Consider the following 22715-nt stretch of genomic DNA (forward strand, 5'->3'; position numbering starts at 1 on the left):
ACATAAATCAGACAAAACGCGGATGGGAGTGCAACCGATGCTTCCATCTGCTGTTACAATCAATACCAAACGTCATCAGGAGACAGTAATGGACACTCGTGGATCTCCAGATTTAGACCAATGGAATGAAGCCAACAGGTGCATCCTTTTAGGAAGGGCACGGGCTCAGACGGTTTCTATGAAAACACCTACTTGTAATGACTGTTAAATTTATATTTCAGGCTAAAAGCAGCATCAATGTTGCCGCCTCCCAGCAAGAACAACAAAATCACTTCCCAGCCACATGGAGAGTTTGCATGTTCACTTTCTGTTTGTGTTGGGTTTTCCTCCACATCACATCACCATGCAAGTCAAAGAGAAGGAAATTCTGCCTTCTGTGTTTGCCGGGTATAAAATCCAGCCATCAGTGAAGATGGCAAAGAACAAGCAGGTGAAGTGAATGCATGACTTTTCATTTGGTTCACTTTATACACCAACAAGCCATGCATTTAGAAGACAATTATGGTGTATTAGTCAGATAATTAATGAAAGAAAGTAAGTGCAGCACCAACCACCGACGAAATGAAACGCCATCATGTTGCTTTGGTTTAATGTAATTATAAAGAGGAAATTACATATAAACGGTAATCACGGTTCTTAATGGTGGAAACAAAGAGAAATAAAGAGAAACTATACTTTGGTCTTGCAACTTGCCACAACATCGTTATTCCACTCTCAGCTCCACCTTTGCACAGCAATCTGCCAATTTGGTTTACAAATGTCACAATTTCTAGTGAGTCATACGAGTGCTCAGGAAACTGAAATAGTAAAAGTGAAAACGACTTATCTGATTGGTCATGTACTGCATCAGACAGAGCCAAATTGTTGATTTCACATAACTATTCCAAACACAATCCCCAGGCTGTTGTTGTTTTTCTCGGTAAATAGTTTCTGCCCTGCTTCCGTTGGCAGCAAAGTAAACATCCGAGCACTGTGTGTTTAATGCACCCCAATGGGACTCGTGGGTGACATTTGTGTGAATCTGGAGAAGAAAGGAGCTGAATGTCGCCCCCTTGCCATTATCTTTAAATACACTCGCTTTTGACAGTGAATCACATAAATAAAACCTAAATAAAACAGAATGACTTGAATCTTGGAAGTGTAGTTAACATTTTCATTCTGGTTAGTTCTTTAAAGTTTGGTCAGTGTTTCGGTTGTTTGCACTTTTACGCTTATTCCTCAAAACGCCAGGAAGAAACACCTTAAATATATGACGATAATTAACGTTCTAAATATGAAACGCCTAACATTCACATCTTCACTTTGATGCCTTTGGTCACCTCCATATTTACACCTGAAATTAGCTTTTGTTTCAAGTGATGACACTTTAGACCCAATTACATGTATTTCTTTAACACAAAAATCAAGGCAACAAGTACAACATCAAGCCGTTGTTACTTCTAGATGTTGTTACTAGTTTAACCTCCATCAGGCTGTGCTGCAGATCAACAATTTTAACACATTGAAAAGAAAATGTGTCCCTGTGCCAGGGACTCCGCCGCAGTGAGGATAAAGTTTGTCTGCAGTGCAGCTAATTTGACAAGAATCCACTAAAGACCCGAAATAATCTGCTCTTCCTCCCGCTGAAAAGTTAATACTCCATCATGACTGCACAACGTTTTATGAGATCTGAAATGAAGAAAGAGACGTTTATCAAATAAATTGCTCTCGTTTGTATAAAGCTGGGGGGCGAGATGTACAAGTGTGCGTTATGGGATGTTATCTGATCCCTAAATGTAAGCAGGGAAACAAAATGCGCACAAATCCCCAAATTAACCAGAGCTGCTTCTGGTGGTGAGGCACTTTGAACAACAAATCAAACCGTGGTCCCCCGGGTGAAATTATATTAGGAAGAGGACAAAGACAAACATCATGCTGTGAATAGAAATGTACAATGGAGTCAAAGGTGAGTGCTCAATACTGCTGGCAAACAGTGGCGGTTTTGGTATGAAATATTTGGTGGGGTCACACAATATCCGGACGCTTTGAGGCAATTTGAGGACGCAATCCAAACATACCATAGATCTATCACACTGAACCACACTCTCACAACTGTGCACGAGTGAGAGGGAGACACTTTGACCACCAACAGCAGAGATGACAAAATTCCAGCCAAATAATGCCATCTATAACCACACAATGACGACATATCTCACCACGCCAACACACCACCAGAGGACAATGTTAAAGAGCTCTCTACATCAAATGTTCCGACTCATGACCAGCAAACGAAAGGTGCATTTGTGCATCAGTTGAGGAACCTCATCCTTTGTAAACATTGTACATGCAAATTCATGTTTTGAATAATGGCTGAAGGCTTCAAATAGGGTTGAGCATGGTCATGGTTCCTTAGCCTAGTCTCCTTAGCTTTACCCTAATGCAAAAACGCAGATGCTGGCAAATAAACGTTTGATTTGTTTTGGTGCATTTTCACTTCACAAAGCAGGTGATCCTTTTAGCTGCGACCAGCATCTCTGTAGCTCTCTTTCTTCCACATACAGGTCAAGGGTGTAAGTGTAAACGCACAGAAAGATGTTACTGCAAACTGCACGTTTACTGTTGGCCGCAGCCATATTGGGTTCAATATGGCTATACCAAGCAACCAAGGGTTCAATATGGCTATACCAAGCAACCAAGGGTTCAATATGGCTATACCAAGCAACTAACGCTAGTTAAATGAGCGTGCAACAAAGTCTCCACAACACACTCCAGGACAAAAACTCAGTGGGCTAGAGTCGCATTGTATACACAGCCATAACCATACATGATGTCTAACCGTTGCTGTTCTCTGATCAAAAGTTGTGTTCCAGGGAACATCGACGTTTCTAATGGCCACTCCAATGTCTGGATAGTTTTTGAGTTGATTCCAGCTGTCTGTATTCATTTGCATGGAGGAGTAATTGTCTGCCTTCCTCCAGCATCCAACAGCCTAACCTCAACCCTCCAGGTGCCGACAGGCCGTGTCTCCATCTTGAGGATGAACCGGACTGAACCCATCCTGAAGGCATTGGCCCTGAGGCCTGTGCTGTCAAAAATACAGCAGTGGTGCTACGGTCATGCCATGAAATGTCAGTTATTTTTCATTGGTGAAGACACGTTAGCCCCACCCCTTTTATTACCGTTTGTTGCGGGCGCCATTAATGGTCCAAGCAAAGTATATTTTTCATTTTACTAAAGAGATCAAATGTTTGTGACATTGTGTGTGTGTGTGTGAATGGTCGCAGCTATCACAAATGCACACTTCCTGTTATGTTCCTATAGTATACCTGAAGTTCTGCTTTCTTTCTTTTATATTTGAATTGATTTTACTTGAGCATGGTATGTTTTGCAGGATTTACCAGCTTCAGATTGAAACACATTCACGAAGCTTCACTCCAGCTACAGGGCACACCTCTGCATACAGATGCTCCCTGTACGTCAGCTTCCATACCAGGCTCATGGAACAAATGTCGCACCTTGCCCTTTCGGTTAATGCACCACCCCCAGCACACCTCTCGCCCATGTAATGAGCCCTGGAAGAAAACAAATCGCACTACGAGAGAGTGAGCAAGTTGATGACTAATGATTGTAAATCCATTCAGAGGAGATAAACACTGTCCCAGTCAACTGCCTGCCCACAATCTAAGACAGCGCCCAGCTTTGTCAAACGTAGTCATGCGCAACCGAATATTAAACACCGAGGGTGTCTTGCTGACAGCAGCCTGGCTGCGCACCGTTATCCAGTTGCCTTATTATACTGGATAAATCCTCTCTGTGTCGAGCTCCATGCCTGGATTTTAAGACCTAATTTAATTCCAGCTATGTGCAGCTCTGGGGCAGGCCGTGTGTTTTAGAGCTCCGACGTTACAAGCGTGATGAAGTCTTCTAGCAGGAAAGCCTGCAGAACAAATGTGCTGTGATTTTTCTTTCTCTTACCTCCAAAACCCTCACAGAGATAAAATGACACAATCATTAAATTACAGAAAGGTTTTCATTCACACATTTGTATTCATGTAATTCAGGGCTGCCTGTTCAGTGCATCTAATTGGATCTAAAGACAACACATACAGTAAGAGTGGAGACCTCCTAAAGAGCAGCCCGTGTTGCCACACTGGTGCAAAAAATGTTCACAAATGATTGCAAACAGAAGTTCGAGAGGAGGAGGAAATATCTGCGGACCATGTATGCTTTGAATAAACTGCATTGTGCACGATGAGGCAACATTCCAAGGCGGCATAATACAAATGGGGAAATAGTTTATTTGCATCCATCCTACTGCCACAATTCATCCATCCTCCTGCCAGCAAATACAATGACATTGTTTCTGAGACAGCTGGGTAATGTTCTAGTCATCAACCCCCCCTGACAACCACATTCCTGCCAAAACACTGAGCACTGAGACTGGATAGAAGCCATCCGAGTTCAGACCAGTGTGGGAAAAAAGAAGGAAATACAGAGATAACTTTTAACAGTGAGTTTAAACAGAAAAATGAATGACGCTGTGTCACCGACATAATGGAATAAACAGAAGAAAGAAAGCTCTGCTTTGGTCTGACGTTGAAGTTTTATTAGGTCCAGTCGAGGTCAACTTAAAGTCTGCTATGTTGAGAATATGGAGAAATGACATGTACATGTCATGTACAGCTAAAGTTAGATTATGTACCACACCTAAAAAAAACAAACAGATAAAAACACACAAAAAGAAAATCAGGCATCTTGGAAGTAGGAGTCCAGTTCCTCCGTCATCTCAGCCAAACCCTGCGAGGTGTTTGCTGCCGACTCTCCAGTAGCACCGGATCCTTTGGCGGACGGATTTTCCTGCGACTTATGAGGAGTGTCCGTCTCTCGCTTGACGTCCTTGCCTCCTCCCAAAGCTTTCTGACTCTCTATAAAGTACTGGTTGGGATGATTGAGCGAGAAACTGGCTTCCTCAATCTGCTCAAGGAAGTAAAGAAAACACAGGAGAGGAAGGACAAGGGGAAAGGAGAATGGACGTCAGAAGAGGCAGGTTGGTGGCATATTGATTGATTGATTGGATGTTATGAGATGGTCGTGTAACATCTGCTTCATTGGGGACGATGTGGAATGGTTTGCTAATTTATTAACAATGATGAGGACAGCAGGCTTTCATGGCCAAATTAGCGTTCTAATTGAGTGAAAAGATGAAATGCCCTTTCAGGAAATAAAATGTCAAAATCATGTAAATGATTATGATTATATATATATATATCTCATACTGTATTAGACAGTTTGTAGTTTTTGAAGTTGATCTTGTAAAATGTTCAGCAGAGTCGCAGTAGTTTACACAATGGTGTTCCAGGTGAATGGGTGTGTTTGAATGTGAATTTATAGGAAACGAGCCAACACCTGAAACATGTCTTGCATTTAAAGTCACAAGTAAGAATGCTTTGAGTTTTCTCTAAAAACGAGGACCTTGAGTGTGACTGAAAGGGATGATGACTCAAGCATCCAAACTAAAACAGATTAAATTAAACAAGTGTCCATGGGGGACTAAAAAGATCTGAACGCTATAATAAACCTATGAAAATTAAGTAGCTGTGACAGCCAGCTGATGGCGGAGGTGATGACAGTTGTGGGTCTCTCCTGAGGACCAAACCCCCGTCTCTGACAAAAGGTAGCCCAGTTACACCCGGCTTCTAATCAAATCTGCACTTACGTTGTGCGTCAGCTCAAAGTACTTCTGGCACGCCAGCTGAAAGTGCATCCCTTTAACCAGCTCCAGGATCTGAGACAAAAAGAAGGTAGACAGTAGAAAGAATGAAGGAACTGGCTTACAGTACATGGGACTATTTTCTTTCCCCAAACTGTTAAACCGTAGATACCGACACAGTACATTTACACACGATGATGTCAAGAGATCTTTGCAAAGAAAACAAATCACAGGCTTATTTGGGCTACTTTAATATTCATGCCCTGATTCAACTCTTTGTAGAATCACCGTTGGCAGCGATTACGCCTCATCGTACATCTCGTACAATTTTTGGGATTTCCTATTTTTTTTTTTCTTTCTGGTTTTCTTAAGCTCTGCAAAGCTAAAAAGATATGTTGAAGCCTTCACATAAGACTTCTCACAATCTGGTACTACACTAAAAGCACTGGAGTGTTGGCGACGGCATATTCAGGGTAACTCACCTGCTAAAATATCAATCCAAAGGTCTCCAAAGGTCTCCAGAGAGAGAGAGAGAGAGAGAGAGAGAGAGAGAGAGAGAGAGAGAGAGAGAGAGACACTCTGTGGAACCTGCCTGTTTTTGGCTCTTTCATTATTCCCTATATCCCTGAAGGCTGCCTGCAGCGTGATACTGCTACAAGCATGCTCATCACCGGGGCTGGTTTTAGATCAGTGATGAGCGCTTCTTACTTTATGCCAAAATGATGCAGTTTTTATTATTTTGTTTACTGGAATACCAGGAACATTTAGCAAAATATGCACACAAAACTCACATTAAAACAAGTAAACACTAGCTGTGTTGTGATTTGAGTTATTTTTCCTCTAATGCAAAAGGAGAAAAATATCACAGTGGTACCACAGCAGTGTGATATTTTTACTCACTGGTGTGGTACCTCCCTTCACTAAGTACTTCCTCTCCAATTAGTGGGGTTTATTCTGGACTGGAAGGTTCTCAGGGGATTAGAGAAACAGCATGCCGAACATCCACACTAGATCATTCTAGAACAGTCTTTACATTGCAGCTCATGCAGAAATAAACCTCTACTGTGGGAAGATATATCAGAAACTAATAAATGCTTTAGGATAAACATTTTTTTATAAACATACATGCGATAAGGGGAGAAATGTCGCCCGTTAGAAGCAGATAGCGCAGGCTAGAGGGCCGTCTGAGGCCCACCCTAGACAGGACGGCACCCACCTGACTGATCCCACTGGGAGACACTTTGTAGACCTGAAGCTTCTGCTTCAGCAGTTCTGGGTCACTGTGACGGAAAGGACAGCCTAGAAACACAAAGTTAAAATGTATTACAATGAATCAACGCATAGATTAACAGTTAACATGGCACATTACTTGTTTCACTGATGGGGGGGGGGGGGGGGGGGACTGAAATAGTCTGTCATTAAAAAGATCAGCATTTAGAGCCTCACATGCAATCTCCACTATCAGTTGTGTCAGTTTCCATGCAAAGTACTTGAAGTAAAAAGCCTGATAATGGCAGCTGAGTGGCTCATCACACGGGTAATGGCTTCTTCCGACAGTCATCAACTCACCATGATGGTCGCCTTGGCTGGGTGGGTTTGATAAAATCACCTTCATGCAACTGTAGGGGGTGTAGTCTGTTCGCTTGCCTTCTTTGCCAAACATGTGGCGCACGCTGTAGGCATATGCTTTGTCAAACTAGAGGGGAAGAGAGCGAGGAAAGGAGACAGGAGACAGAGGCATTAGTGGTGATGAGAGCGCGAGAGGCACAAGGTTGGGGTGAAAAGAGACATGGTCGTACGTCATGTCACTTCTGACGGGGTGTTTTCCTCAATGAAATATGGAGCGATTAGAGAGAACCTGCTGTACAGGTGTCGTCACACTCCAGATAGCTGAATTATGGATATTCTTTCCATTTTAATTGCTTTTGACCCTTATCCTGCAGAGCACTTTGATACAACATGAACAGTGTGTTTTAAATAGAAAAGGACCTCCCAATACAACGTAGCGGTATCTACTCCTACCTCACTTTTAAAAAAGGTATTTTATTAGAGTATCTTCATTTTAAAACTACCGTATACGACTACGCCGCATCCCAGAGGGAAGTGTTGAACATGTTCCTCCTCTAGATCTATTTGACAGCTATAGTTCCTCATTATAAGATATTTTTCATTTCATTTAACTAACTGTCCCAGGCCCAAAGAGAACATTATCCAATGTGTCTCAAGAAAGACAAAGCAAATGCTAAAGACAGAAAGAAATGGAAACACATTCCAGTAGTTTGTGTTCTTATTTCTTTGCCCATCTCAGCATCATTGGAGGGGGCCTGACCTTTTGGTTGAGAGACAACTAACTAAGTTACAGTCAAACTATGTGAGTCACTGATTTAATAGCTGGGAAAAAAAGTTACATGATCTCTCAAACAGCAAACACGAGTAAACTGTATTAATACACTTTAAAAGTGCCAGACATCTGCAAACCGTCACACCATCTTCTGTCCAGGTTGTTCCGAACCAGAACTCCCTTCAGACTTCCTATCGGGGCTCACGCTACACACTCTTCACAGTGAACTTCTTCTCTACGTACAGCGCTCGTGTGCAACCACTAAACGTGATTTACAGGGACCCTGCCTCTAAAAATCAAACAGTAAAATACCAACAGTGTGCTGCGACAGTAGCAGAACACGATCACCGGGACTGCTCCCATCATAACACGTAAATGTTGCAATAAAACCCTTGAACTTGCTAATGTGACAAGCTGCAGCGGCAATTCACAGAACCATAAAGGCTTCTTGAAGTACACTAAATCAAATATTAATTATGTGAAGCGCGGGAGGATTCAAGAGGCTGTTTCCTGATTTAAGACCCCCCTACTCTATTAAAACTCATCTTGGAACTCCACCGGCACTAAAGTGTGTTTAATATGCATTATGTGAAATAATTAGGACATAAAAAGATCCTATGTGGTCTAAAAAGAAGTGATACTAAGAAATGATGAACTCTCACTGAGGTGGCCCGACTTTATTCTTATTTTGCTAAAAATGGAGATTAAAGTCACAAGAACAGATTATCGACAAACTCTCTCTTTCTTAAACCCTGAGATCGACCAAAAATAGATTTCAGACATTTTGCCGTTTTCTAAAAGACATTCGATTTGTCCTTAAAAAAACTGAATCCAGATTCCCGTCAGAATCGGACGCGCTACAATGCAGCCTGCAGTTTGTTCACAACTTGTCCTATTTTTACTCGCATTGAATGCAACCCCTCTAAAAATATTCACAACGTGTTCCCACACTCCAGCCCACACTTCAGATAATCCTGGATCTACTCTACTGTGGGTTTCTGAATTCCCTCAGTTTGGAGGTCAGCCGTGTTAGAGAGAGTCTGCACACAAGCACACAAGCACACAAGCGGCATTAAAAGAGGAGCAGAGCCGCCGCTCCTCTGGTGCACATCTTGGCTCACGGGGCTTCGTCACTGTAACATCCCCCCACACTGCAGGACACATTCACAGAAACCTGAGGCGATGGAGACAGAGAAATAGGACACAATCAAAGGGATTACGTACGCGAGTGTGCGTGCGAGTGTGTGTGTAAACTTGGCATGGCTTCTTAGGCTCCGTCAGTCCACAGTGACTGATGTGCCTGCAGCTCAGATTCCTCTTACATGTAATACCATTCAAACAAGTCCCGTTTTAATCTGCACTACAGGCTTTTTTTTGGAACCTAACAACAATAAAAAGGTGAGAGACTATGAAACACTGCCAGTGTGCTCGAGTTAAGAAGTTTGATGTTCCACACAATGCACCGGTAGATCTTTAAACTAAAAGACAATGGAGACAAATTAGAACTGCACAGTACTTAAAACACTGAGGCGCTGCAAACCCTAAACGTTGCGCTGTGCAGCCACTAAAAGAGCTTAACGTCATTAGGGGAAAAAACTAAAAACATTCCATTAACTTTTGTTTTAGACGTCAATCATAAAATGAAAGACAGCTGCAGGTTTCGTGTCCTGGTCCTGTGCATGCTGGCTCACTATGCCGGTTCAGACATAGTTCACACTACATGACTTTAGCCCTGATTCTCCCCTCTCTCTCACGGTTATGGAGCTTCCCGACAAAAGCCTCAGATGTTCAAAGATGTGAGCCACGAGGCTCGCGGCTGCCTCTCAGACGCATTCCAGATATCTGGCAGCCTACACATCTGGATACATCTGGATACGTCGGGGAACTACAGCCAACGAGAGCCGGGACCAAAGGTTGAGGGGGAGGTCCTGGCGGATGGGTCGCCTCGCCTCTAGCCTACCTGTATACGAGATAAGGTGACGTATTGGTCGATATTCGGTTTACTTAATGAATGTCAAGTCGCTGAAATAGTAAAGACGTCCCAATTAATTCCTAAATCCTAATTTAAGAATGACGGCAACATCTGGTTAACGTTGCCTCTCTTGTCTGCCTTCAAGAACAAAAGTGAAGTGAAAAGTGATATTGTGTTTATGCAGCTGTTTGCTACTTTCAAATGTACTGAAAATACCAGTCATACAAAAACAACATGGTGTATATTTGTAACCACACTTTCGAGCATTTAATAGAAAGTGTCATCTGATAAAAGCCCTCCATTGTTGAAAAAGGACCCCAGAGCAAAGCAAAGCTAGAGCAAGAACAATGGCGTCAGTTAGTGGAAATTAATTAACCCGAAGTTAACATCTGTAAAACAAGCAGTCCTACCCCGAGGGCAACACAACCCGCTGAAATGTGGTTCAAACAGACACTCTCGCTAACTTCATGTGGCAAAAAAAAAAAATGGATAGATCAAGTTGATTTCATCAATCCCCCCCCCCCCCCCCCCAGTCTAATATTACACCGCTCTCGTCCTCCGGGCCTCTCTCTCTCGGCATCGCTGCCTCCCATCTTTTTCCTCCGTGCCTGCCGCATACTAATGAGCAGGCTTTTTGTGCAGCACGCCACAAAGTGCAGTCCCCGAACTTAACACATACATCACTGTGAGAGCAGCGATCTGTTCAGCACCACTCTGCCGTGGAACAAGAGCCGGGCGTTGTGCACACAGCCCATCACGCTTCCTCCGGGAGCTCGTACATGGGAACCAAAAGAGGGGCCGCAGCGGGAATTCAATGTACCGCAGCCGCCACGAGGCTCTTACTGGGGGGGGGGGGCCAACGGCAGATTGGAGGGCTGGAGAGAATGGATAGACTCGGCTTTATTAGTCTAGAAATGCACTTTAACAGGCGTCGGTAACAAAGATGCACAAAAAGGGGTGACGGGAAATCTTTAGATGGCTCGACTAAATGTCTGCACACAAACAAAAACCCTCTTTCTGAATTTAGTCTTTAGAGAGTAAACAACTCAGAAATAACTGCCCTGACGTCAAACATGTTCTGCTGCTGCAGTGCGAAACCCTTTCAAAGAGCTCCACAAATTACCGGGGGTATTTTTGTTTACTTTCATCTCGGATTAGTAATGCAGCAACCTTGTTCGTTCTCAGTATCGTTGGGTGCTTGAATACAGGTGGTCATTGCAGTCAATAGGTACACCAGCAGGATACTCATTTCCACAATTATACAAGGAAAGTGTATTTTTAGAGGCAGGGCCCCTGTCACTTTTAATGCTTCATACTCAAAGTATGAAGGGAGTTTTGGTTTGGAACAACCTGGACAGACCATATTGAGGTTAAATAGTATTAACACAGTTCACTTGTTTACTCCTCGACTTTGAGTTTTGCTTTTTGAAGGTTTTTCCAGTGAGATACATTTTTGAAATGAGTTCTTTTGCACGGGCTAAGAGATGTGAAAAACCTTACAAAGGGACAACACATCTGATGAACAGCTAAATACATGAAGGACTCCCTGTGTGTCTTTGTCTGGTCAGAACTATTTGATGCGTCTTCTGATTACAACAGAAACTGGGGCCCCAAGATCTCCCACCGCTTTGTCTGGCTGCTGCAACACATGTCGCCGGACTGGAAAGAGTGCAGACCGCCCGGAGCAACATGGCAGCCATGTTATCTACTACTACTCCCAGTAATTATCTAAAAGACAACACGGCTCGGGGATTAAGGCCACACACACACACACACACACACACACACACACACACACACCTCTGAGCCAGATCACTGCACCGGGTCTCTTTTTAACTCACAATTAAATGATTTCTTGGCACTCACCTTGCACCCAAAACTGCAACACACTGTGTGTGTGTGTGTGTGTGTGTGTGTGTGTGTGTGTGTGTGTGTGAGATTAAGCAGTGTTTATCGCCGCAGGTCAGATGGTCGATATTTACATAAGCTTTTACTTTTCAAATGTACGGTAGAAAATAGAAATAATTATAAAAGCAGCTCAAGTGATAAGACAAGATCACATGTTTTACTTTTATACACGCATATTAAAAGTTCTGTAATAAATATATCGACCATTTCACAGTTGTGGAACGTTAACAGCCCAAATGTGTCAGTTTATTTCCTGTTGGAGTGCAAGAAATACTGAATATAGAAGAAGGAAGGGTCGTTACGTCACTGTACTCACATTGGTGCCAAGCCGGCAGTATTCTACATGCATTCAAGAGTTATTGATATTTAATAAGAGTCAGGAGGGCGAATGTTAGACAGCTTTCTCTATTATTGTCAGGAGGTGGCACTAATTTGCAAAATGTGATAACGTTACGCCTCTCTAAATCTGGACCTTTGTACCGGTAGTTGTTACTTTGTTCGTCAATGAACCGAGTCAGCATTTACACTTTGTTCAGCTAACGATAGCCAGACACATCTCTGTTGAAACGTCCAACACTATGTGTATGTGTATGTTCATTTGAATTCATTGATTCTCAATTAGCAGATTGGTCCATCAATCAAATCAACAAATTGTAACTTCATCATTTTTGGGAATTGTATTTTGTTTTTGCAACTATATACGATGGCACAGAATGAGGTTCACTCACTGGAATTGAAAGTTAATTTTCTCGATATCTCGACAACGAACTGGCTGCACTGAGGATGGAGCATTAAAAATAAAATACTCAAAAACCAGAGTGAAGTTTGAATCTTCCATATCTCACTCAGACAGGCCAGCCAAGGCACACAGAGATGCTGTAACAGTCTGTAGTGTTCACGGTAAAGTCACATCTGTGAAGGCAAACTGATACAAGCCTAATTATCTATAGAACAGTTATTCTCTTGACAGCGTGGCTGTAACATAGTTCACAACTGTTAAATAAATGCTGGTGCAGTCCAGACTCGTTTAGAATAGAAATAATATATATATAATATAAATATATAAATATTAATATTTAAAGCATTAGAACAATGCACAGGATGAAATTCTATCTGCTCTATGTGAACTGGTCCATCAGGTGGAGTATCCTGTCATCTCCTATTCACATCAAGAGAAGTGATTCTCTTCATGTAAAACAAACCGTAATGTCTTTACTGCGTCTCGCTCTTCTATTGAGAGACACGACATCTGAGACCACGAGCACTTAAGTCTTCATTAGCACTGAGTGCATGCAAATAATGCTACCAGGGACATTTATTCCTCTCAATACAGCTTTGATGGGGTCACGTCATCGCGAATGAACCAGCACCGCCCATTTAGGCGTTGAATGGCACTATGGCGGTGTAAAATAGTGTTTGCCAAGCCGCCGCAGTCTCTGTAATTGATGGCAGAGACTTAACATTTAACAGGACGTTCAGCAGTCAAACATAATACCGTAAAACACATTCATAGCATTCATGTTGTCAGCATTACCTTGTCAGCATCCACTTTGCCTCGTATGAACTCCGACCTCCAGAACTGCAGCGCCTGCTCCAGGGAGAGGCCGATCCCTTTGAGGAAGAGGCCGTACTGCATGCGGCCGCCGTGGCGGAGATGGTGGTTCTCTCGGAGGGACTGGTGGAGCTGCCTCATACAGAGCGGGAAGGACTTTCCCGAAAGCTGGAGGCGGACAACAATACCACTGTAATCCATCTGTACGTGTGAATATCTATTCTTATATTTGATTTCATATCTTCTTTTTGACCCTAAAGTGGCACTAAATACACTTTACTTTCATTCCTAGCTCTGTGCCACTAGAATAACTACACAAACCTTATTATACGCTTTACGCCACACATTCCTCGGGCTAAATGGCAACTTAAACTTGACATTTAAGGAGTCGACGGTCAATGACACTTACTGAATCAATTTGATCCAAGGAGATTTTCCCAACATTCTTCTGGATGCTGTAATCCTGTCCCACGTAGGCATGACTAAAACAAAAATGCATTGTTACAAAATATCAGGACTGTGACAAATAAAACCATTTTAGAAGCAATCAGGGCCATGAAATCCGATTAGATATTAGTTCACTCAATGTAATCAAAGTAAGAGCTGACATTGAAGACTCGACGCAATCATTTTTCAAAGGTAAATATAAAACATCCGCTGTAACCTCCCGTCACATGAATGTAAAACTGCCGCCATCAGGAGATGTTTAAATCGATGACTTTGGCAACCATTGAGTCCTGCATGGCAGTGCTTTACTCCACATTGTGCTCCCCCTACCGAAGAGATTAGTGGCCAGCCCACTAATCTGAAAACTCTGCCCACTAATCCCCCACCAACAATCAGGCAACACGACTTCTTCCACCCGTATATTCATATTCTTACTTTTATCTAAAGTGAGATAAACACTAACTGTGTTCTGAGCTGCTCTCCTTTGCCATTGAAGCTCAACTCAACACTGTTGCTTATTGAGCCTCTATTTCATGCAAACTCGAGTGCTCTTGCTGAACGGTAACTTCGGCATCTTTAAGCCTGGAGCCTATTTCCCCACGTTTGTGTGTCTAGTGGGGACAAAGATTCTTAAACCGGTCCAGTATCGAGCAAAACTGCCTGCAATGTAATCCTTCCGGGTAACACCATCATTGCACAACAACTAACAATAATAACATAATATAATATACAACAACAACAACAACAACAACCAGACCGGATGAAGCCAAAGGTAAAGAAAAACATTATATTTCTCTGTCGTTATTTCCATAATGTTGTCAATCTGAGCCTGTAAGTAACAAAAAGAAGCTCATTTATTGGCCGCAGATTGACGCCGAGTGGCCCAAAGTTATTACATTGCAGCCCGTTTTGCGGCTTCAGCGTTTTCCCTCAATGCTGGACCAATTTCAACAGCTGCCAGTCACTTGCTCGTCAAATGCCTCCGCGATGGAAAGCCGCGTCACCAGCGTAGCTACGTCGTTACCACACCAACACATGCATCCAGGCTGGTGTGTGGACACACTGATCCCATCTGATCGCTTGCAAACAGCAGTGCGGTTCGTTGCTTTTTTTTGTTGATGGGTAAAATTTTAAATATTGCAACTGATGACAAAAGAAGATGCCGTTTTGGTGAAGTACTTAAATGAGGCAACGGGCTTCTGAGGCTTGCGTTTAGCATTTTGGTTAAAACCTAAAAACCTCCAACGCACCGACATAAGCAACAGCTTTTACTGCACCAGTCCAGAAAACTAATTGCACTTCGTCCACTTGACATGCTGATCACATTCGCTCACAGCACGACTTTAAGCAGGTTTCCAAACAATATTGAATTTGGCTCATGCGGGGTGTACACTGAGCTCTATTTAATCTATTACTTTTACCATTAAAATGCCCCTTTGCATTAAACTATTATAAAATGAATGAAGTAATCCATCGCATGGCCCCAACACTCAACAACCAACACAGAGATACAGCACAGTGCATGAGAAGCATTAGTCCTAAATATTTTGAGACAGTTACTGTAACAATAGGAATAGACGACGCTGCACACGGAGCCAGGCAACACAAATACCCACAACATCTGGACTTCACTACAAGGACAGATTGGGTTTACTCAGACCAGCCACAAGCTGCCGTTCTTTGGTGCCAAAGATCAATCCTGCTAAATCTCTTCTTCTTCTTTTCTCCAAGCGGAGTCCTGGCAAAGTGGCAGCATAGTTATTAATCCTGCCGTTGCTTACCTGAGGTGGTTAAGGAGCGGTTGGAGCCGTTCATCAGAATGCACTGCTGGTAGCGAGCGGGCTGTCAGCTGCAGATGAGATGGACATCACATGAGTAATGCTAGAGAGTGCTTCTCAAAAGGTCAGCCCAACACTGCAGGGTGAGTACAAATATGAAGTACTTCACAGAACAAAATGTAAATAAAGCTACATTAACTTAATTTACTATTTCTTTAAAGTCATTATTATATGACCCCATCCTGGAACATCTGTATACGCCCCCCTGATCCTGATGTTTGGTTTTCCTGTCTCAGTTAGAAGTGAACTTTTCAGCTGAGAGTGTGACTGGATGTTCATCCCTCTCAAACAGAAAGCTTTACTTTGTTTAATTGCTTCATGAACATGGACTCCAATCAGCAAACAAGCACAAGTCCACAGTCGAAATCACTTCTACGACTGCCACACACACAAGCTTCATACAGCCACTATATTTCTGTTGTTTTCTGCTAAAATGAACAGCCAACCAATAATAAGAGTGATATGGAGAAGCAGCTTTCAATTTCATGCCTTTTTAATGACACATTCTCTGCGCTGTCCCCGCGTCGTCCCCAGTGGGGGTAAATAACCATTATAGCAACACACAAACAGTCACAACGGCACAGTTACAAGCAAAATTGTTTTGGAGCATTATTCCATTCCAACAGTTAGTGGTCCGGATAATTAGCAGGAAATGGGAGAATGGCAGAACTGGTCCAAGTTGCTCTTTTTTAGTTGCTTTTCCTATTGTAATTTGGAGAAGATGGTCCTGCTGTCTGTCCCATGATGGAGGACATGTGTTGAAGCAAATCAAGTGCATGTTGCCCACTATGAAAACATTAGTGCAGCGGCAACGACTTTCTATACTACGCCAAGGACACACAATCTGGCATCCAATCAGGCTTTGGACTCCAGACCGGGTTCTGCAGCCAGTGGAGTCCTGAGAGGATTCTTCACAGAACTCGCCCACAATAAACAGTTTACCTTCTCTCTGTGAAGGTAAACGCACATCATCAGAGCAGCAGGCCAAGATGCTCTGCATGCATTGTGAGATGAGTGAGCTACATTAAAAACGACTCACTAAATCACTATTGTGTATTAAATCGAGCACATTCAGGTAGTGAGTTTTAAAGGAGAGCTCCGATAGGCTGTTTAGATCTCTGGCTAAACAGAAGCCGCTCTTTGTCATGAACACGGGCGACACACTGATTGAAAGTGACGACACAGTTAAATACAAAAAGGGTCGAACAACAAAACCAAAAAAAAACAAAAAAAAAACGCTCCTTTGTTCAAACTGCCGAATCATTTTCTCAGAACAAAGCAATGAGCTGCCGGCTCTACGGTAGACTCAAAGCGCTGCTTTGGAAAGCCATTGAGACCGGCGTCTCTTTGGACCAGATGATGCATGACGCACACTAGAAACATCGTCACCGTGACATCGTTTCCCACTTGAGAGCACGTACAAGTCATAATTAAAACAAACGCATCTATGAGATCTGGGTTAAGACTGTTTGTGTTATGTGTTGGTAAAAAAAGAGTGAATTATCTATTCTGTGACACATGCATGACCAGTGCAGAAGTGTTATGATACATGTTAATTTTGCAATATAGCATATAGGTGTACTTTGGACAAACTGGACTGAAGACCTGCAGTGGTTTGACCCGTCAGAGGGATCAGGTCTAATAATGATGAGACCACTTTCAGCAGAAGGCGGACGTGTTATGGAAACACTGATCCCTCATGTCGCTCCGACATTCCAATCAGAACATTAATGATTCGCTGGCCTTTACACTGACTTCTTCTATCATTTCTTCTGTGTCTGTGAGTTGCATATATTTTAGATTTCTTTCATCTCAGTAATGATGCTGAAGTCTATTCATAAACCTTTAGTGCCACTGCTCGTGCTCGTTGAGCATGCTTGTGCCTGTTCTCTCGTCAGGATGCCTCACCACGGTGTAACGATGGTTGTCTCCTCACGTGTTTCATAAAGGACGCCTCTGGACCTGGAAACACCATGTTCCATGTCCCTCAGGGCATTCAATGCACGAACATGCTGGTATTGTGCCTTCACAGACCCCCCCCCCCCCTTCAAAGCCCTTAAAAAAAGCATCATGCCCGCAGGGAGAATGAGCACTTTTCATACTAGCTGTCCCCGTGTCAACATGTGTGCAAACTTATTTGAACCTCGCATTTCTCCAGTTTCCCTTTAAGGCCCTGAAGGCAACAACCACGGTTCTAACTCCAGATATAGGACAGGAGGTGTGATGGTGAGGGGGAGATTTTTCCTGGCACACTGTGGGCCTCTTAGGACCAATTTAGCATCATTTAAACTCCACAGCATACCTGAGCATTGTTGATGTGTACCCATCATCTCATTTTCTAATAAAGTGGTCAAATATACACACACACACACATTTCTTTTTGAGCGTTCTGCGATATCATTATTAACTCTTGTGTGAAACAGTGAAGAGCTTCAAACACTTACTGCGAGAGCTTTAGACAGCCGGGTGCGGAAATCGTTGAGAACAATGGTGACGATGTCCTGGTGAGGGATGTACACGTAGCCCGCTTTCAGGTACACTTTCCTTGTTCGCACGAGATCCAGGGCATCCTGAAATGGGACCTTTAAAGAAAAACAAAAACATATTTTAAATAATGAATGCATTTAAAAGATATAGATGTTAATACTCTGAATGCGTAGTGAATGTCAGGATGCTGAGGCCCACACTTAGCTCTGTGTATTCTAGTGATGTTATATAAAGGCAGTGTGATGATTTACATGCTCTTAACAAATACTGCAACGTAAATTCAAAGTCAAGGCCATCGTATTTTCACCTCTCCTTTCATTTTGTAAATAAGACAACTGACGACTTAAATCCATTCAACTGTGAAATGATATGAAGATGATCTGAATCAGTGTTTTACTTCAATGCTAAAGCTACAATGTGCACTGCCCTGGTGCTCCTGGCAGGTTCACTTTACACAGTATGAGTTAATCTAATGAGAAAGCTTCTGTGGTAATTAGTCCAAATTTAGCATCCGACAAAAAGCAGAAGTCACTACAATCCAAATCTGTGGATTTACAAAACTTCATGTATTGCCAGAAGGATAAAAGTGTTTCTGTAAATGCTCCCCATCGCATTTGACACCGAGTCACACTGTGAGAGAAAAGTGTGTGATCTGAGATGTAACGTGTAGCGACAGTTGATATCTTCAACACACCTCTGAATGAGACCCAAATTATACTGACAAAGGATTCATTTATCCAAGTAATCATCTAGTTTGTTATACATTGGTTTGAAATCACCTTAACAAAGGGACGACTCCGTAGATTTAGCATTGCAACTCCATAAAGTTGGGGGACCAACAGGGGAGAGTTTAAAAAGGAAAAGTCCAGTCTGAAGCAGCAGACCTCCAAACAGACACAGAGACAGACAGAGAGAGAGAGACAGAGAGAGAGAGAGAGAGAGAGAGAGAGAGAGAGACAGAGAGATGTGAGTAACTCACTTTGTAGACGTCCTGCTCCTCCACAGTGATTCCACTGACGGTGTAACTGGAGTTGACGAGTTTATCCCGCAGAGTCTTCTTCTCCTCGACACTAATCTGAAGAGTTATTGATGACAAAGGTGAGTGTCAGTGAAGAGCAGCAGAGGCTTCGCTGTGTCCGTGTTAATACAGTGAAGGCTGAGGCTGGTGGGAGCCAAACATCATTTATCAGGTACAGGTGTCGTTCTCCTCCTTGCTTCACACATAATGCGTTGATGGATTATTAAAAGAGTTGCTTTTTCATTTTCCTCCTTCAAATATGCATCTCTGTTTTAGAAAACCTGCCTCGGTTCTTGAACTTAATTGGGTCTGAAGACTCACTTAAAATGAAAAGAGAAACTAAACACACTTATTATTCACATTTGATGAGGAGTACTGTGACTGTTAAAAATAGCATTGATCGACATTTATCACTTCTGAAATCTCATTTGATCACAAATACATTTTTTTTGCCACAAAATTAGAGCACAAAAAAACAACTCTTTCAACATTTAAACTTTTAAATCACCATTAAAGGAAACCCTTAAGATTCACGTGTCTTAAATCGATCAAACGGCTCCATCTAGTGGAAATACAATTCAGCACTAATGTTACTTTTCCTTCTCTTGGTTAGTTTCTATTATACATTTTGAAGGTTTGTATAGAAATACATATTTTACAGACGCTTTCAGATCAGTCCACAAGCCTTTACATTCACAGATGTGGCCAGATGTGAACCAAAAAAAGCACCGGAGGTGAAAATAATATTGTACTTTTGTTTTAGCAAAAATGAACCTTTTGAGTTTACGTACATTCAATTAGAAAACAGGCTTTCAAAATATGTAAACAAAGACATACTCACAGTGTCGTACTGCAGATTATTTCTGTGAAGAAATTCAAGCTTCTGTGGCGGATACAGTTCATTGAAGCGGTAGCGGAAAAGATCCACTTCCTGTTGTATAAACCACCGCCTCAGATCCTCCCTTTACAATTCAATTGGAAATAAACATTCAGTTTGCATTATTTTTTTATTTTATTACATTTGATTTGACAACAAACTCACTCACTTACTACTGAACTTACGTTTGGCAGTAGGCCAGTCTGAGGATGAAGTGGGAGATGTGGTCCTTTCTGCGTTTCTCATGTTCACTCAGTCCAGCCTGAGGTTTCCTGTCATCCTTACCGGGTGAAAGCAGGTACAGAATGTTTAAAGATATAGTTGTTTTCATTATTCACTACTTCTTCAGAACTTTTGTCGTGCTGTGTATAATCTTAGCTGTGAGGTCAAATTCAAATAACAGATGTATTAAATGGAGTTTTGTGGCTCTGCATACATAACAGGTACTGCAGTGATGCTTACACTACCTGTACTCCATCTACAGTGACTTTGGCTCAAGTAATTCATTTGTAGTTTGCAAAGCAAGCAGCCAACTGTATGCCTCTGAGATCAGTTAGTTTGTGTTTTGATACTGCCATTCACTCGCTTTACAGAAGATGTCGTCATTTTCATGGATTATCATCTTCACTGTCAGTCAGGTGAACGATTATGAAATAATTTGAGGTTCACAAAAATGCTAACAAGTCAATTTTACCTTGTTTGAAGCTGTACTACAGAATCAACCGGAGCCATAGAAGTCAATGCTGCAGATCAAGCTAAATACATCGCACCAGCCACAGGCGTGTTTTACTAACGGGCGTTTCTGTTATTCAGCCTACCGCCATTGATATATACAAGATGGTCAAAATAATTGAACTACATGCCTGTTTAACAGTACAGATCAGTTGTATTAGTCTGCATGGGTTTTGGCTCTCTGTACCCAAATAAACTGGCATCTGATTGCAGTTTAAGGCGACCACCAGCACAATGGAGTACAGTGTGCAGCAATAACTGCCGACATACACGTATATGGTGGATGATTGCAGAGTGATACATGACGTCATGTTCCCAAAACCTGCATGCAGGGTTGAACTTTTTTTTTTTTTAAACCGGCACTCTGCTGGTGCTCACTTTGAGCCCTGCCTGCATGAAAGTAAAGCTTTGGTAAACTGTCATGACGAAATCTCTTCATGATGAAGCTTTAAGACTCATGACAGGTAGTAAATGTAGCACTGCTAAACATACTCACAGCGTCTGGTCTGTAAGGAAAGTTCAGGGCTTTAGACTCAGAATCCAGTTTCTTTTTGTACTGTTCGGACAGCTTCACGCAGCTCACGCCCAAATTCTCAATGGTCTTCAACACTGCGGTGGCAATAAAAGAACACAGTGTAAATATCAGGCATTTTTTGAACACATTAAAAAAATGCTTTTCACAAAAGCAGAGAAAACGCAGCATACAGAAAATGCCAACAGCTCAAAATATCATCAGACGAGCACGAGACCCAGGTCTTACGTTTCAGCCGATCCACAGCAAATGCCTCAAATTCAGTGAGACAGATGTTTTCCAGAGGTGGCTGCCCGTAGAACTGCAGAGGATGTCCATAGAGCTCCGTCTGAGAGTTGGTGATGAACTTCCTTCTTCTGCTGGTAAACTCCATGGTTCCTGATGGAGAGAGAAAACAAGAGAGTGTTTTGAATAAAGACAGTCGGCCACTAGTAGTCAGCATGCTGACATATTTGCAGTAACTTCCAGTGTGAGCTTCAACAAATGGTCATGGAAATTAAATAAGTTGCACGACTCGTGCTTTATTTCTGTTTCAGCTTTATGTCTTCACCTGGGTGTCAGTTTGGAGAATAAATGAAAATTATATATTGGATACTTGATACATAATGTGTCAACAATTAGCAATCCATTGACCCCATATGATTTTGACAAATCAAAGGATCCTATTTACAAAAACAAAATCGATAAATGACTTAACCTCTGTTACTAACGTTGTGCCATTCTACGTGCAGAAGTGGCACCACACACAATTTAACTAGCTTTAACTTTTATCTGCAAAAACCTGTGTAGAAAACTGCCTTCACTAAACTCAGTAAGGTACTTAGGAGCTGCTTCCATACGACAGAATAAAGCAGCAAACTACCTTGTTCAAAGGGTTGAAGGCGGTAAACTTCTAACACGAGCTCAGCAACTTATCACACGATACACAACACGTACTGGAACAACATTTAACGTATTTATTGTCGTTATTACCGAATAGACGACGGGGGTTTGCGTCTTCTTCTCTGCTCAATCCCGCCAAACAAAGTCGTCTGTTCATACGCGGGTAAATGATGACGACACAGGAAGAGAAGACCTGTCGTCACGTGTGTGCGCTCGTTTAGTTGTACCACGTGACCCGCTATTTCACCCCGGTCAATGAGGACTTCTATAAAAAGATAAGAAAAGACAAAAACTTCACAATTTTCTATCATCAGTCGTGTAGTCAAAATGTTTGAAACAAAGCATGGTTTGTACATTGCATTATTTTCATGACTCGACATGGGTGCAACAGGAGCTTTCGGGGGCATTTGTACAACATAACAAACGCACCCACAACACAT

At 42.3% G+C, this 22715-nt stretch overlaps 1 protein-coding gene across 1 annotated transcript; it reads right to left on the bottom strand.

Moving 5' to 3' along the window:
* Positions 1 to 4257: 4257 nt before the first annotated feature.
* On the bottom strand, positions 4258 to 22439 carry prim2 (DNA primase subunit 2). The gene is made up of 14 exons (XM_076077153.1): positions 22366 to 22439; positions 21622 to 21771; positions 21358 to 21470; positions 20315 to 20409; positions 20094 to 20214; positions 19214 to 19309; positions 18192 to 18329; positions 15691 to 15758; positions 13872 to 13944; positions 13445 to 13630; positions 7259 to 7385; positions 6906 to 6988; positions 5696 to 5764; positions 4258 to 4953 (listed from the first exon to the last, which is right to left on the bottom strand). The coding sequence occupies exons 1-14, from the start codon at positions 22430 to 22432 to the stop codon at positions 4726 to 4728; spliced, it is 1614 nt and encodes a 537-aa protein (XP_075933268.1). The 5' UTR covers positions 22433 to 22439; the 3' UTR covers positions 4258 to 4725.
* Positions 22440 to 22715: the final 276 nt, after the last annotated feature.

This window comes from Anarhichas minor, unplaced genomic scaffold (genome assembly GCF_050575085.1).
Source record: "Anarhichas minor isolate MPS153535 unplaced genomic scaffold, ASM5057508v1 ptg000058l, whole genome shotgun sequence".
Taxonomy (NCBI): Eukaryota; Metazoa; Chordata; class Actinopteri; order Perciformes; family Anarhichadidae; genus Anarhichas; species Anarhichas minor.